This window comes from Rhea pennata, chromosome 2 (genome assembly GCF_028389875.1).
Source record: "Rhea pennata isolate bPtePen1 chromosome 2, bPtePen1.pri, whole genome shotgun sequence".
NCBI lineage: Eukaryota > Metazoa > Chordata > Aves > Rheiformes > Rheidae > Rhea > Rhea pennata.
In genome coordinates, this window is record NC_084664.1 from 49698512 (window position 1) to 49716932 (window position 18421).

The following is an 18421-nucleotide window of genomic DNA, read 5'->3' on the forward strand; positions in this document are numbered from 1 at the left end:
GCATGCTCATCTCCAGTGCATCTGACACATCAGTTTAAAAGTAAGAGACATCAGCTTCACAGTAAATGAAAAATAAATAAATAAAATTACATATTATAAACGGAAGCAAGATTGTCTTAGACATAACAAGCTTTAAGAGATCTGCTGGGGATGTCCTTTCTAATACACAAAATTATTTGTCCTACGGTGTATATCATCTTTAACACGTTACAGATGTTCTAATTAGCTTGAAAATCTAACATGAACCTTTTGTCTATTTAAGAATATGTAAGAAAAATTTTACACTCAACAAAATTTACCCACTGTATGCCAGTGAAAGAAACAGCAAAAAAATTGATGCTACAAACAAAGGCCAATGTCTGTGTAGGAAGCTGAAAATACAAGTGAAAGAATACATTTAAATTAAATCTACAACACATGCTGATAAATTCAGCCCCTCTTCCTGTTCCATGATGTGCAATCATATAAAATCCCTTATGTTTTGCTGTGTTAGGTTCATGAAAACTGGGGACAAAAAATATGTGGTGTTACACCTCAAAAAGTGTAACACTAAATAAAAAGAATCATTTCAACAGTCCTTCTCTTCCTGAGGAAAAAAGATTTAGGCAATCGTGACAGCTGCATCTGTGCCTGTCTGTTTTGCCTCCTTCCCTGAAATCATTTGAAACCTCTTACTCAATTTCTATCAAACTGAACAAGAAACCTCAGATCTGTTTCTACAGATTTCACAAGAACAATACTATCAAGGCAGAAGAGACATTATTAATGCCTCAGTGCCAGAAGGCTGTGGTACAAACTTGAAATTCTTTTTAGACAACAGAGAATCCATATCTGAAAACATTATGAACACACCAAGCCTAGAAAAGGCTCAGAGATTGTACTTCTAAGCACCAGAAAATACCTTCCTAAATCAAGGATTTCCTCTTGTTTAAACTTCCTGATAACTAAGAAAGGAAGAGGCGAATATGCTAAATGGTAACCTTTATCTAATTCAGTTAAGAAGTCAAGCAAAATGCAAGACAGGCATTCATAAGAAGCCCAGCTCCTTCATCTGACAGATCTGCTTATTAGCTGCAAAAGTAAGGATTGTTCAAGTAACCCTACTGCATTTTCTACAGGTTGATTTACCTGCCTAATTTTAAATACAGAGAGAGGGCTGTAGACAGCAAGCATTCTGGGGGTTCTAGGATTTCTGGAATTTATTCCTCTCTCATTGAAACAGCTCTCAATGTTCTCAAGTTTGCAGGCTTTACTGAGTAAGCTAAGGCTACATTCCCAAAGTTAACTGGTGAAATGGCTGACTCAGTTCATTTGTTAATATTACACTCTGTTAGTATAGCTGACAGACTAATCTTTCTTTTTCAATGCTGCAAAATAACGTTTATATATCTGAAAATATAGCATCATACCTCATGTTTCCTAAACTTACTTGGTTTGGATTTATTGGCTTTAACTGGAGGAGGGGAAAGAAATCAAAATGCACATGCAATTCGGCTTGGGCATGTATGCACATATGTGTATTGGGGCGGGGAAAGAAGGGCATGCGTTCATAGCCAAAAAGCTTTAAGAAACCCTTGAACACTAAGTTTAGATTCACGCTTACACCTAATATAGGGGAAATTATTCCACGTATACACAAAATAGGACACAAACATATACCCAAAAAACCTCAAAAAAAAAAAAAAAAATGCTGGAGGAGGGAAACTGAAATGAGTTCAGAAAAAGCCCAAATCTCACAATGGACAGGAAAACTAAGCTTCCCACTGCACAGCAGATAGATAATGAAGGAAGCTGTCAGACACATGGTACACTTCACTTAATCATCATTTTCCTCAGGAATTAAGTTAACCTGAAAATGCTTATCACCATAGGATCAGGGCAAAACCCTCAAGCTGCCTTCCAAATCACAGAAGCTTCCAAGTTTTATTCTTTGCAGCCCTAGCAAAGGATGCTTTGCACAAACTAATCCATGAAGTATTACCTTCCTTGCTTAGACTCCTCCTTAAAAATGACATCTGTTCTGAGGCATACCTGAAATTAGTAGATTTAGGAATAGGAAAGTTAAAACACATATAGTAGAGGGTTTTGTCTCTGTTTAAGTTTTGTATGACACCTGAATTGAGGTAAAACATAACTGGATGTTGGCGGTATAGGCATGTATTTATCAGCCTTAATAAGATAAGATAATTATCCTTATCTTACTTCCTTTAACTTAGATTTTTTTTTGTTTTACAATAAGACCTCATTGGGTCAAGCTCTGCTTCTTACAAGGTTTTGCACAGCAGAAACTTCTCTGCATATTTCCTGTTTTGAAACAGAACATAAGGGGTAACATATCTCAATATTTTAGAGTAAATGTGGTTCTTATTAGGGATAATTCTCACTAAAAGAAATTACCAATCCTACAGTTGTCATTATTTAAAACTCCCTTCAATGGGAATTACTCATCTGTAAAAGCTAACAGGAAGTAATCTAGAAAAACAGAATAGCCAGCTTCAATGTGGAAGCTTACTGACTACCACATAATTTAAGTTAAAAAGTGTAACTTCTGTGTTTTTAGAAAGTGGTATTTTATAGTGGGGAAGAAAAATATCAAAATATGGCTTTCAAGCTTAACATATTTTAACTACTTTAAACAGGACTTAATTATATTCTTTGCTCCATATTTACATTATAATGGACAGAGTGCAAGAGAACAATTACAGAATTCCACTAAGAAGTAAACAGCCTGAACAGCTCCATTCTAAAACATATATGATGATTATTTCATGCTAACAGGTAAATTACAAAGATCTTAAGTTTCAAATACTGTGTTTATTACTTGAGAAGTCAGAACCTGACCGTATTTTTATCAGGTAATTATGTTTCTTTAACTGCATAAGCAATACACAAACAGGTAACTAAGAGAGCAAATGAGTATGTGATATTAGAAAATGAAAAGCTTAAATCAGAACAATTGAAACAAGAAACTTTCCCATTTCTAAAAGAAATGCAGTAGGAAGGGCCATGGGTCTTCCCAACCCTGTGTCAACTTTAAAAAAAGAACACGAAGTGCAGTTCAACTATGTCACCCACTAATGTCTACAGACTAGGAATATTTAAGACAATTAATTTCCAAATGAAATTTAGCATACAAATTTAAAATCATAATGTGAATATACAGCTCCTCTCATTGGATCTTAATCCACTTCTCAACTTCATAAATTGGCTTTGTTCTTAAGTTACAGGATACGAAAAACATCCTGGTATACATTCCCTATATTATTCACTATCTGATGATGATTCAAAGATATGTTGTTACTAAACAGTCAGATTCTAATTCCCTAAGAGAACTTTTACTCATCCTTATGATTCTTGGTATCTTTCTGAAAATTATCTTAAATTCCTATAGTGTTTTTGAGAAAGAGTGACTAATATTGGACATAGGGTTTTACAGAAACTTGACAGAGGAAAACCTCCTCTATTCTGAAACTCAGGTAAATTAAATATCAGTATGGAAGAAGAGACATGAACAAAACTGGACAAAGCCACAGAGTTTACAATATCTTACAGAAAATAACTATTGGAAAGAAAAATGAGGAAGCAGTAATCATAGAAATACTTTGAAGTTGTTACTGGAAACAAAGTCCTTTGCAAAACCACAGAAGCATTTAATTGAAAATATTCATAGGTTTTATGTTATCATATCTTCAATACTATATATGATTACCTCAGTAGGAAAGAAAAAGCTCAGCATTGCAGAAAGTAAGATTTTTATAAGTTCAGATTATTTTTTTTCAGAGGAAAAAACCCACAGATTTAATATTCTAAACCTTAAGTAGCAGGCCATAAACTTAAGAACACTTTGATTTTGAATATGGCTGATTATACTAATATATATATATATATATTTTTAAGAAAAATAAAAGCTCATTTTCCATCTAGTTCTAGTAACTGAACTGAATGTTGGAAAGGTGAATGAATGATAAAGGGAAAAAAAATGCATAAAGAAAAAATATTTGGTTGTGGAATTCAAAAAGAAAAAGAAACACACAAGGATGCACACTCCAGCAATTTGTGTCCTGTTATTTACAACACACACAGAAATTCATTCCAAGTGTGATGCCGCAATTACAGTCATTTCGAGCCAGTATAACTAGTGCCACCTTTAATAAAAGGGGACTCCACCTTGCACTACCTTCTCCCTTGTGCTGGCACAAGGAGCAAACTGGATGAGGGAACAATGTTTAATAGGAAGTTGTTTTCCTCTCAACTCTGATACACATCTAGATGCCAACTGATTTCTTCAGGTTTCTACATGGCTGTGAATTTTAGGGTCTACTCCCCCCTCCCCCTTTAATGCATGTTACCCTTAATTCTCCCTTTAATAACCTTCCCTTTGATGTATGACTATTTAGTCAAGGTCACTATTGTATTTTTGATAGAAGCAGCCAAAGATGGTTTCAAAGCACAGATTAAGCAGGAATATAAATTATGCTCAGAATCCTGAATGAAATATCAAAACTAGAATAATCTTTCAAGACAGCTTTTTACCTTCCAGAGATTTATATATTTATCCATTGAAGAAAAGATCCCAGCTGCACAGCTCTCCATTATCCTCAAAAAAACAGACTTGAAGAATTTACAAGAAAACACAGCAACTTGACTATCATAAGACACACCAGATCTAGAGAACTGCTGCAAAGAGACATACTGGCAACCCCAGTGATGTCACTTTAGTGAAGAAGATGTATTATTTTATTCACTGAAAAAATGAAGTAATTTAATGGGCTCTGTGACAACAGTGCCAGTTAAATGAGTCTTCAAATGAGTCTTACAAGGCTAGTTTTTGCTTTGAACAAGCAATTAATCTAGGAGAATTACAAAGTATCATTTCATCCTGCAATCAGCAATATAAGCTTTTAGTTCAGTAACTGCGAGTTTCCTTGTTTTCTACTACCCACTTCATTTGGGCTTCAAAATAAAACAAGCCCAATTAATTTGGATTGATAAAATTATTTTTTGAAGACTACCCACAACTATGACAAAAGATCTTAGTATTTGCTGCAGCAATTCAGAATTCCCATGTAATTATGATATTCACTGTCATTATAATTAATTTTCTGTTTATTAACTTGGAAGAACTTTTCTCAAATACTCCCCGAGTTTCTGCGAGCACATGCTAGCATAAGAAATGTTGACCTTTTATTTGTTTGTCTGTCTCCCACATGTGCTAGGAAAAAAAAATCAGTAAGTTATATGCAGTAGACCACTGGAAACAAAAATACTAAGTGACCATCCTGATGGTCCTGGTCAGTAGAAGACATAATCTACCCACAAAGATGAAAGAACAACAGCCTCTTAATAACTGGTAGTATATGAAAGCAAACCTTGCTAAGTCAGGTAGAATTTTTCTCTAGAACGAAGAGCAAGCAATTTTCCTTTCCAAGCACTAACATCTAGATCTTAAAGTTAACTTTGAGATTTAATACAAGGGGGAAACATTGCAACTTCAAAATTTTATTAAGATAACTGGGGATAAATAAGAGGAAATAATATTTTGCATTTGTAAAAGCAACTCCATAAAAAATGTTATTAAGACAGAAAAAGGTGACTCATTCATCTTCAGCAACTGCTTCAATAACTTATATTGTAATTGCCAGGCAGAAAAAGTTACAAATGAAATACAATGCAAGAGATCAATTTCCATTTTGTTCTAACCAATAAAGTATTCACCTAAGAACATTTAATTGGAGATAAACCAACTGCAGTGAATTCACAGATTTAAAAAAATAGTTTATTCTTATGAATATTTTCAAGATGACCTAAAAATTGAATACAAAGTAAAGATAGTATACAGTTCCATGGTATATCTTTGCCTATAGTCTGTTCCAACATAGACTGCAATCTAAAGTAGCAGTTTACTTCCATTTTTGTGTTTGAGTGTCCTCTGGTGGTTATACGTACAACAAATTGTTCACAGACCACTGGAATAAGAACTTCAAAAAAAATTTTAAGTTATTAATTCTTCAAAGAGAAAAAAGCCAAAGGCTTGTGAAAATTTACTTTAGCCTATGGAACCTTATTTTCTTTCATAGTTTTTCTGCTTTTTCGGGACTTGATACTGCTACTATTTAAGAAACCATTAAAAAAGGTGGGAAGAGATGAAAACTTAAATGGCGCAGGTTCAGCCTTTAAGAGAGAGGAAATATCTTTAAATAACTGGATAAAAGACAGAAAATTGAAGAAATGAAGAACCAGTTTCCACAGTGGAAAAGCCAGCAGTGGTGTCCTGAGTCCACATTGGCCCCTGTCCTGCTTTAAAAAAGTATCTGGAAGAGTGAATAATCAGGTAACAGAGAACTACAAGAGGCTGTGACTGAGTGATACAATGAGGGTGCAGGGGTGAGGAGGCAACGGTGTATATATAGCAATACACGAGGGGGTAAAAATAGTTCTAGATTCACATCTTCACAAGCTCTGAACTTACTTTCATATTTAATAACAAAATCTTGGGGCTATTGCAGGAAGTTCTACAAAGAGATCACTTCTGTCAACAGTGGCTGAAAAGCAAACTGAATGCTACAAGTTACCAGGAACGGAAGAGGAAAAAAAAAAAAAAACAGAAACCTGTCTATCAGTGCATAGATCGCTCATACACCTATATCCTCCTATCTTAAAAAGGGATGTACTGGGATCTGGAAAAAAGATATAGAAGGGCAAGAACATGAGGAATAACATGAGTTTAGTATTAGGCCCTACTAAAGAAATTGGATCTTTTAAATCTGGAAAACAGCTGAGCAAAAAGAAGTTTAGTACATTTCCATAACTCCTCACGATAACTGGTATAGAGAAGATGAATATGAAATGCTCATTTCCTCTGTAATGCAAGAACCAGGAGGCCTCAAAACAAACCTAAAAAGTACCAGGCCCAAACCAAAGAACCAACGTTCTTCACTTGGCATGCTGTTTAGCCGTGATGTTTCTTCCCAAAGGATGTTATGGATTCTGAAAAGGGTTCAGAAAATTCCTAGTAAATTCAGAGACTCTATGCCTGGGTCAGAAAGTCCCAGAGCTGCATATCACTGGGTGTAGAGCATATTATAGAGAAATATGAATGATTACAGTACTCTCACATGTTTTTCCATATGTTCACTCACAGACCTTTGGACTGGGTCAGTACATCCATTCTTCATTCTCTTCTGTAAAGGTCAAATTTGTCTTATAAGACCACCAAAAAGAACCTTATTTAGAGCTGCCAACTCCAGGATTTTGTGTCACTAATTTTTGTCTCTAAGAACTGAATCACAGCTAAGCATTTCACATTACATTGTTCTAACTGACTATAGCTCGTTTTTGACATTTCCTAAATCACAGCAACCATCAAAAAACTTCAGCTGGGGCACCAGCTTGCTCATGTAAGGTTACAAGTTACAGCATTATATCTTAATGCAGCATATGACACTGTTTTAAAGATTTTTTTTAATAACCTAAAAGCTAGAAAATAAATATTTCTAAGCATCACACAGCGTATAAGAGCTGGCAGTCCACTGGAACGTTCAACAAACTCACAGTTCACTTAGGAGTTATTTAGGAATTTATGAGCTACAGTGTTCTTTAGTTTTCTCAAAATGAAACTTTCTTTTCTTATAAATGAACTACCAAGTTTTATATACTACCAATAGTCATCTGATTTTAGATTACATATATGAAAATTACTTTCAAGACATGAAAATTTTTTGATAATTCTTTTCTCTCAATCTAAATGTTTAAATCTAAACTAGTTTAAATAATTAAAATATTTTAATACTAATTAAACAAAATAGTGTGAAAGTGACTACTTCACTTTGAGAAAAGAAAAAAAGGCTAGAGTTTATCTTTGGTGGATAGTTCAGCCATGGTTTAGTCAAGATCACCACCACCACACACAAACAGGTTTATATGCTTCATTAACGTAATTAATTATATTCCCATTTTCATATATGCGGGGGAAAAAGCAAAAGTCAAAAAAAATGTGAAAACTGACATTAATAATAAAAGCATTAATAAACACTCCCTCCCCCCCCCCAAAAAAAAAAGAAAGAAAAAGAAGAAGAAAACCAGAAAACTACCTCAGAAACAGGAACGTTTTCTCCGAGTTCAGATGTGTGTAATGCCAGTAAACCAATCACTCGAGCAACTTTGGCACGTCTGCAGACCAAATTTTTTTTTAAGGTGCATTAAAAACAAAGTTAAAAAATAACAAAGAAAGAAATATGTCATACTATCTATATTTTGCACGGATTACTAACAGCAGGAAATTTCTGAAGCACTATTTACAGCTTGGACTTTCTTCTCATTTTCCATCGTGTTTTAATCACCAAATTATTTCAGCATTTCAATTCAATTTATTTTCCTCTCGTGCTGAAGATGGAGATGCTTTAGTTTGTTACAGTCATACTAATTAGCCATGCTCGTCATCACAGCACTCTTATAATACAGAAAAACATTATCAATTAAAATTTTTACTACAGATTTCATTTATATTTTGCCAAACATATCAGCATTTATAAAACAAGCAGCAGAGGGCACTATCACCTTGAAATATTTCCAACAGGTGTGTGTGCGCACTGGTGTGTGTGTGTGTGTGTGTGTGCACGCGCGCGTGTGCTCGCGTGTTTTAAATAAAAGCTACCATTATATCTATTTTACTCCTATTATGGTATGTGTTGGTTTATTCAGGGATTTTTAACAATGCTATTTGATATACTAAAATATACCGCTTTTAGATAAAATTTTTAGAGATTTTCTATAGTCAGCAAACTGTCAATCACGTACACCACAGCAGGTTTGATGGGCCAGAAAATTACCCAAAACACTTCAATTACTTCTTTAAAAAAAAAAAAAAAAAAAAAAAAAAGAGAGAGAGAGAGAGAGAGAGAGATAATCCATATTTGAACAAATTAATTTAAAATATTTGTTACTTACATATCCCAGTTGGTGGCTGCACGCAGCTGCTGTATTAATACTGGAAACTACAGTTTAAAGGAGATACATAAACATTAGTGATTTTCAGGAATCTGACATGCCTCAGTGATATTAAAAAAAAAAATCAAAATATCAGTTATTATGTAAAAATAGATTTGGATAGCATATGCAAAAAGTATCATAGCAGAATACTGTGGATATTGCCCAACCATGTTGATTCAAAACAAGTGATGGCAATCTGAGAGGAGAAATATCCTTTCTTTTTAATATTCCTGTCTTATACTGATATATATTTAGGATTTAGTGTATTGAAAAAAATTTTCTTTACAAATATCACTATACAGAGCAAAACTGCATTACCTTCATCTACAAGTTATCATATAATATTATCCAACAAGCAATAAAATTTATTTTTGTGAGAATTAACAATAATAATTAGCAAATATTAGAATATATGTTAGAAAAATACTTTAAAACAGACTTATGAGAGCATGCTCTCTGAAGCAGTGCTTAATGCAAGTTCTATTGTTTTTTGTTCAGAAAGATTCTCTTATTAATCTTTATGGAGATAAGGTCAAATAAAATTGATTTTAACAATTCAAACGTACTTTTTTCAACCAGTCTTCTCTGTCACATACTTAACGATTTAAGACTAACATTTCATCATACATAATTTCAAACTCTCCATCCAAATGTTACAAGACTGTAACATTTCATCATATGTAATTTCAAACTCTCCATCAAGGGTAGAAACCATTAAAATAAACCACACCATATCACAAATCTAAGCCACAAATAAAAGCATCTGAAATCTAAGAGAAAGAATTAATTTCTCTCAGCTCCTTTTAAAAATCTGACATGGAGTTTCATAGGCATTTTTCATTGTTTTGTACTTAATTTGCTGTATTATTTTGGTCAGTACAACAATGGTTTCTTGAAATAGAACTAAAGGTAACTGATTTTTGCTACAATGACAAGTATGTTAAACATGTTGATTTCTTCAGAGCTCTATTATTTACCAGCTGAGAGCTCATTAGCCTGCTTGCAACTTCATTATGGACAGCCACAGTGCACAAATAATGCAGTAAGTTCAGCTTAGAACGTGCTGCTCCTGTATTCTTCTCAATGGAATCAAGCAATGAACGTATTTGTTGCAAGAAGTCATTCCAGTCCATGTCTTTCATAGATAATAGTTTCTCAGCTAATGATAAGAAACAAACAAGTGGTTAAAGGTAACAAATCTTTAACACACTACATTAGATTCAAATGTTGAAATGCCTTTTATACACATTGATGTTTTAACCATATTTTTAGTATTTAAAATATTAAAAGGCAGCAATAAATGCATTATAATATATACATAAAATAAATTCATAAATGACAAATACATAAAAAAAATAAACACTTTAAAAGATTCTCGAAAATGAAAAGTCTTCAGGCTTTATTTGGTTAAGTACATACTGACGAGTTTAAGAAAAGTTGTTTTTATCCTTAATCATTCCTGATTTTTAATAAGAAAATAGAATTTCATTAGAGAATTTCAAAAGGTAGCAAAAGTCAGTGTAATCTACTCAAAAACAACCGCAATAAATTTAAAACATGTAAAATTATTCATATATGTATGTTTATGTATCCATCTGTTTTAGTAGTAGCAGAGCGCACATGACTTCAATAAGAAGACAAAAAAAAAAAATCAACAGCCGTTAAGGACAATTAGCATAAACATTGTGCTCTGCAAGTCAATGATCGCTATATGTGAACAGAAAATTTTCAAAGATTTCTATATCAATCACTCTCAAGGGCTAAGCTCAGTCCACTCTAATAACCATACATTCCCTCAATTTGCATTTATTCTCAGGTAATCTGCCATTCCGAGACACTTTTAGTACAGAATATTAAGAGCTAGTCTTCTGTCTTTTATAACAATTTTACATACAAGTAACAACACTGACTAATGAAGGCAATTCTAATTTATATTAGTAAGGGTAAAAAGAGTTTCAAATGTCAGGTATCTATCTTAATTTTGATACTACTTTTAATCATAACAGAAAAATGCTGACAGGCAATAGATTCATTATCTTCTAAAATGACTAGAAAACTGCCCAGAAAAAAATCTGCAACCTTGAAATCATCACAATCTTAGAAAATACTGTCCCATATTAAGTAAATAAAAACAATAAAACATATCAGAACATCAGACTGATGATTTAGGTGCTTAAAATCACTATGAAATAAAATGCCAGCCCTTTAGGCACTCAAATCAGAGCATTTTTATCGAGGACTTTACCTCATAAATTTTCTGCTACTACAATTTTGATTGGGATACTGGGGACACTGTGTTCAGTTCCAACCATTTTTGTTTTCTTTAAACACAGTAATGCTACAAAAAGATTCTTTACAAAAAGAAAAAAAGGAACTTTATTATCTCTAGGAAGAGCCACCATTTGAATTCTATGAGGAGTAGTACATTTTTGGCTGAACTCCCTCATTAAGTATAGCAAAGCCTAATAATACTTGCCTAAAGAGACCAGAGAAAATGTTCCAAGGGCAGAAATGTTATACTCGTGACAATGAGAAGTCTTCTGTTTTTAGAAGCAACAGCCTTATTAAACATTAGAAGAAAAATAAAATGAACAACTCTTCATTTCCATTAGGAACATTTCACTTTTACAGGTGGGATCGGCAACACTGTCTAGTGCTACAGTTGACCAACAGGCAAGTTTTTAGATTCTGTTTTCATTGGCTTCTGTCAAATTTTAATCCTTTCTGTTGAGTATTTCAGTTACAATGCCTTAGTTATTTCCAAAAATACTACAAATAAAAATCTGCTGATTTGCTGCCATCTTATTTTAAAAGATTTTGAGCACAGGTTGGTAGCTGAATAGGGCAGGAGAGAGAGAAAGGGAGTATAATTGAAAAATCTACTCCAAATTGGTCTAGCTATGAATATTATATATGCAACTTAAATTACAAAAGAAAAAAAAATTATTAGTTCTCCCTTGCATTGTGCCAACTCATTGTCCACAAAGGGAGGCTACAGGTCTAGTGATAACATGTTACACAATCATATGCAGAACCGACAAATTTTAACAACTTTAGTAGAGCCATACCTGAATGTGCAGGTATATGCAAAGTTTTCAAGTCAAATCTAACCGGCATTGGCTTCATTATCTGGAAAAACAAACAAAAAAGTTATGACCTGATTCACTTGAGATGTCTTAATGCATTTCTGAAAGCTTTTAAGTAGTTGAACATGAAAACAAAAAGATACAAAAACAGTACAGGATGGGTACACAAATGACTACCTTATCAAAGCATTTTCAACTATTTTCTGCTACATATTTTTTTCAAGCAGATATTTGGATTTAATGCAACCTTCGGGTATAATTACATTGTCAGTCCTTCCATGCAATTAATTTTTTTAAATGAGAATACAAAATGTTTGGGGGTTTTCAGTTTACATTTTTATCTCACTTCTGTGCAGAAGATTGCTTGGTTTTGGTTTTTAAAAGCTACTGAAAAGATTCGTCTGACATGCAGTTGAGAGCCCATGAAATCTTTAAGCAATTACTACACAGTATTATACACACACACACACACATCAGATCTTCCTAGAATATGAGCATTCATACTAGCACTGACTAATCCTTTCAAATGTACTTTTTCACAGCACATTTTCTAGTATAGCTGCTCAAACACTGTACACTGAGTGTGATTTTTCAGCACCTACAGTATACACAAAGGCAACTGCATAGTGGAGTTTTTCTCTGACAGATGAAGCCATGATGTGAATAGAGAGCTTTTCCTCTAAAAAAGTTCAACTCCATGGGTTTGCAGAACATAACGAATTTCTATTATGTAAACAAATAAATCTGCCATTTTGGCTTTTAAAGTTCTGCCAGCATCTAATAGGTCCAGTTCTAAGAGATTAAATTAACAAGCTCTTCAGTTTTACTAGGTGTAAGTATTGTCCTTTAGTCTTAAGACTGCAAAGTATGCAATGACTCTCATTACGTGTCACTGGAACTTAGCGGGCTATTTTGTGTTGATTCTGAGCCTGGCATTGCATGGTAAGGAGATCAATGTCAGTATATACATGCTCCCTAATCTCATTTCTTGTAGTAAGCAAAAAAAACAGTAAAGGGCTAAGGCTTCATGAGGCAGAACTCAAATCATGAGCTAGAACTAAGAATTTACAGAGGTGGCATTCAAATGCATCAGTAGCTCTCAGAATCTCCACTTCCATTCCACGTAGGAAATTCTTTAATATTAATATTCAATCCCCAAATAAATCAATTCCCCAAATTAGCAGCACAATAGCACTATAAAAGACTGCCAAAAACCTGCATGAGCGCTTGCCAGATGACTGGGTGGAACTGTTTTAGAATGAGAATTATAAAATACAGGAAAGGAGTTTCACCCTGACTTAAGCTTTATCTGCAAAAATAGCCTCACCCATCAGTTCCTAAATCTAACATTTTATTTTACTGTACCTTTGGATTGTCAATGATTGGTGTTACGATAAGATCAGATTCAGTGTAAATGAGTTCTTTCAATGTTGACTCCATATCCTGCTGACTTAAGCAAATATTTTTAGCCTAGAACAAGAACAAAGTTTAAAAAAAGTCAGCCTTGCAAGAGGTGCAAGGGGTATCTTTGTTTATCCCTGCAATATTTTCTTTAAAGATTATACCCAACAGTGTAGTCATGTAAATAATTAATATTCTGAATTACTTTTTATTTGTGTAGCAGCATAAGGGGCTTAGACTTCTTAACTAGAAACTAGGATAAACAGACACATACGAGGAAACAGTCCCAGGCCCAAACAGCTTGCAACCTAAATTTCAAAAAGTAGATTAGGAAGATAGTCTTATCTCTTTTTATGGGTTTGGGAGGGGTGTAATAATTTAAAAAACAGTAACTTTACCTACTGTAGGAATTGTTTTTCTATTATAAATATAGCATAAACAAGAAGAAAGTTGATTTTGTCATAGATTCCAGGCTAAAATTTTGACTATGAAGATACCACCATCCCTCTATTATTTTTCCACTCACCTTTGCCAAGCATGAATCTCTTTGGGGAAAATTTTGGATTGGGGCAGTAGTACCATCACTTACTTCTACAGCAGTGCTAGTTCTAGGAGTGGGACGAGAGCTTAAACAACAACAACAACAAAAAAAAAAAAACACAAAGAACACATTAGGTTTCATTGCAAAATTACAATTCTTTTTTTTTTTGAAACCTTCGTATCTTGCAGTAAACTTTCAAAGTTGACAGGCATAAATGCTATAGTTGCTCCATCAACTAAACATGGACTTCCCGTCTGTAGATATGTCCTAACAAGGTTAGGATTTGTTTGTTGGTTAGAAACGGGAAGGCTTGGGGCATTTTGTTTAAATGAATATAATTTGATTATTTTTCCACCCACAGTCAGCCTTCCAAGCTTAATGTTAAAATATTACTGTCTTATCTCCTAATATTTAACATGTCATCAAACAATATCCCAAGGGAATTAACTTGACAAGATCACAATTTACTTTATGTTATTCTTCTCTTCTGACTGCCAACTCTTTGAAATGGAACAGATATTGGAACTGACTGATTCTGGTATAGGAATGTGAGTTGTGTTAAGTTTTGAAATCCTCTTTTGTAAAAAACCTGTCTGCTAATTAGAAAAGGTAAAAAGGAGACATCAGAACAATGTAAGTCTGCAGTTTTAATAAAATCCCTACTGGACTCATTACAGATGGTATGCATTAAGTATTTAAAATCAATGTTAGAATTATTTAAGTCAGTAGGCTAGGAAACTGACTTAGACAGTAACATTGATATTGTTTAGTGTTTGTATCTTTAGCTTCTAGTTTTAGTTTTCTTTTTCAGATAATTAAATCTCTGATTTGCAACTAAGTGTATATATTACCTTTTGCTAATCAAGAAAATACATTCATTAAAAGATACTCATTAAATCAATCATCAAATAGAGTTCTCATTCTTTTTTATTACATTGAAAATGGCATGTTTTATCTATTTTAGACAGAAAATTCAGTTTAAAACGCATAATCAAGTTGCACTTAAATATTCTCTACTAACTAAATAAAACTACATATAATAGATTTATTTTTACAAATAATAGGTGCTAATTCTTAGGTTTAAAAGAGAGGGAGAGAAAGAGAGAGAATCTGCTTGGAAGTTTAATTTCCTAGTCAAAAAAAATGACTTGTAATTAGAAGACTGAAAGAATTATTCTAGGTTGCTACATGCTTCATTACTTTCAAGTAATTGTTTGTTTGTTTTTCATACCTGAGGAGAAATATGGATTCATTTGATTCACCATCAACTGCACTTTTTGGTCGCAATTCAGTCAGATTTTCTACTGAGAAGAGAACATGAACTTGCTTTCAGAAGTTAAAAAGAAATAAAACATAGGAAATAAGTATATTGATGAGATTAAGAGACTAACAATCCACAGGACACAAAGTAATTCAAAATAATGCAATGAATAACATTACCTATTTTGAAAGAATTGCTGGGCAGCTTATTATCTGTTCTTGAGGATGACAGGTTATCCAGATCTTTATGAGTATCTACTGGCTCCTTGGCATTCCAAGGTACAGATGACTCCGTGTCTTCGCTACTGTTTAATAAGAGATATCACACACGTTAAAAAGAAAAAAAAATCAAAAGGATCATACCTGTTATTTGTTACAATTATTAACATAGGATTTAGAAATCATTGTCGTAGACTTAGGCTAGTATTCTGTTGTGGTACATGCTTCACAAATGCTTTTTATACCAATAATATCAATGATGACAAACAAGTTTTTAGCAAGTGACTTATGGAATATTAGTAATTCTCCAACTTCCTCAGTAAAACTTGAAAAGCCAAATTTATACCAATTACGTCAGAGCTAAAAAGAAATACTAAAACCTGTAAAGACATCCTTCAGTCTTCACAGGAAAAAGTCACAACAAACATACTTTTAATAATGAAGTCTGTAACCTGGATTAAGATCAGCAAAAAAACATTTTTTTTTTTTTTTGCTTAACTTGCAAAGTTCTTTTTTAATTTATTTTTCTTTTAAATGCACTCCCTGTTATTCACATGGTACTGGATCACATAACCTTCCTGAATGGTCTCTAGGATATCAAATATTAGTCTACTCCCTACTGTGAAGAAAATAGGTATATGGTCCTCATATTTGGAAAGCAAAACATACAGGGCTTCTGCAGCATTTTAAGGCCCTCTCCCAGGTTTGTCAGATTTGTCAATTACTACATACCTCAGTGGCTATTTAAGAGGCATTAGAAAACCCTCAAGAATAAAGTCAAATAGCCTAATCCTTTCTAAGGGATTAAGATTCTTCCAATTCCTTCAGAATTGATCAAAGATGATCATTGTGGTGATGGCTGACAATCTCAGTAATACTTTTAATAAATTCCTATTTTGAGTTATGAACTTTAAATCTTGATTCTTTATCTGCCTTGGTGGTGAAAGGGGTAATAAAGTCAAAAGACAGTGAACAATGTCTCAAGCTAGAATAAACACTAGTACCAGAAATACTGCAGCAGTGTTACCAGAAACAGGGAATTAAACAAACAAGAGAGATTATAAAAAATAGACGCAACAAAAAAGCATTCAGCATTTAAAAACAGTTATTCTGTTTTCAGAGTAATTCCATGGATTAGAACCTAAACTGTCTTTCAAATACTTGGAACAAATGTTCATAACTAACAATACCCTCAAACTTAAAAAAGAAAGGAAAAAAACAGTAAAACAACAGAAGCTTTGAAGGAGCCAGCTATGTTAATACATAGAGCCTATTTGCACAAGCAGTTCGAGAATTTTGCATATATAGCAGTGTAGAATACTATAAGTTTAAGGAAAAAAATCATTAGATTAATATTTTAAGCAAAGAATACGGGTTACCTGCATTTTCAAGGATAAAAGGCTGAAACACACAAATCTAGGATACTGTACTGATAGGCTTTGTAATGTTCTAAGCTTTAATATATAAAACAAACAAAAAGTCTCAATAAAAATAGAGGTAACATTCATCCAAATTTATAAAACTCTCCAAAAGCTTTCAAAGAGTATTTTAAGTCAAATTATTATGCATCATTATTATATAAACAAATTAAGATGAAAACAGTTAATTTACCTCAGTAAGAAGTTTAAAAACATTCTAGAGACAAAGAAATTTGTTGAATATGAACAGATACTGTAATATACTTACAGGATAATATAACTTCTAAACATTGAAAACTGTTAATTGAATAGTGTAAAATTCCATTCACTAGATTAGTTAACAACATGAAAACCCTAAGCAAAATTCAAAAACTAAGAAAGGTATAGAAAAATTATGACTATCAGAAAGTAAATAAACATCTATAGTATATATATGTTCATTTATATTTTTGTGTGTGTGTGTGTGTGTGTGTGTGTATATACATACACACGTTAATTTACACTTATCATACTTACTATAAAAGAAGTTTTTCTTGAACCTACAGTACCTTAGGCTTATGTTTCGACTGTTTGCAGAATCATTATCACAATGGCTAAGGGAGCCCTTCCAGAATGGATGCTGCAACAGGTCTGTCCAATTCAACCTTTTGGAGAAGATGAAGAAGGGCGGGGGGGGGGGGGGGGGGGGGGGGAGAGAAGCATTGACAGAATATAGTGACATGAAGAGATACTAGGTTAAGTTTTGAATACAATGGTACTACATCTAGATTAATTAATCAATCCTGTCTTTCACTTTTATTTGGTTAAAAAAAGTTCTTTTATAGGACTTTCTAACTCAAATCAAAATGGAAGAGGCAGGCAACACAGAAGAATGAGATTAAGAACAAAGGAAACTGCATGGTCAGTCCCAGCATTTCAGTTACCTGAATTACCCTACTGGGTAATCGGATAATCTTACATTATTTAACAATTTAAGTATAGCATCCATATAGCAAAGCCTAATAAAAATAGATACATCCATCCCTCTGGAACAGCAATGCCATCTGGTTTTAAAACTGCCCGTCATTTCTGTTATAAAGTTGTCTATTTAGCACAACTACAAAAATATATTCAATCAAAATATTAATTATGTAAACCTTTGCATGAGGAAGAGCGCAATATGTTCCTTTATGTGAAGGATGAAGATTTTCGCATCTTTTTTCATCTAGAAAATACTATACATAAAGTATCATAGCAATGATTTTTTTTCTAGAGGTGAAAAAGGGTGATACAAACAACTGTTGTAGATGGATAGTTTACCTTTTCTGTGGATCTTTTTGAAGTAAACTATCGAGCAAACTAATGAACTCTGCAGAAGGTTTCTGAAAAGCAGAACCTGTAAACAGAAGCATTTCATAAGTATAATATGAAAGTATTCAGCAGCAAAAGCCAAAATAATTGTCACACAATGCAGATCAAATCATTATCTGTAGATCATACTAGAACAGTTTTAAGAATAACAGTAACTT

The 18421-nt window shown here is 33.2% G+C and overlaps 1 protein-coding gene across 1 annotated transcript in view; it reads right to left on the reverse strand.

Moving 5' to 3' along the window:
• Positions 1-18421, reverse strand: part of ULK4 (unc-51 like kinase 4) — a 233585-nt gene that overhangs the window by 205290 nt on the left and 9874 nt on the right. The window contains exons 7-16 of the mRNA XM_062569461.1: positions 18213-18288; positions 17462-17557; positions 15457-15581; positions 15248-15317; positions 14002-14101; positions 13440-13544; positions 12057-12117; positions 9966-10147; positions 8947-8993; positions 8091-8169 (exon numbers count right to left, since the gene is read on the reverse strand). Of these exons, the coding sequence (XP_062425445.1) occupies positions 8091-8169; positions 8947-8993; positions 9966-10147; positions 12057-12117; positions 13440-13544; positions 14002-14101; positions 15248-15317; positions 15457-15581; positions 17462-17557; positions 18213-18288 (941 nt within the window). The remainder of the gene's footprint in view (positions 1-8090; positions 8170-8946; positions 8994-9965; positions 10148-12056; positions 12118-13439; positions 13545-14001; positions 14102-15247; positions 15318-15456; positions 15582-17461; positions 17558-18212; positions 18289-18421) is intronic.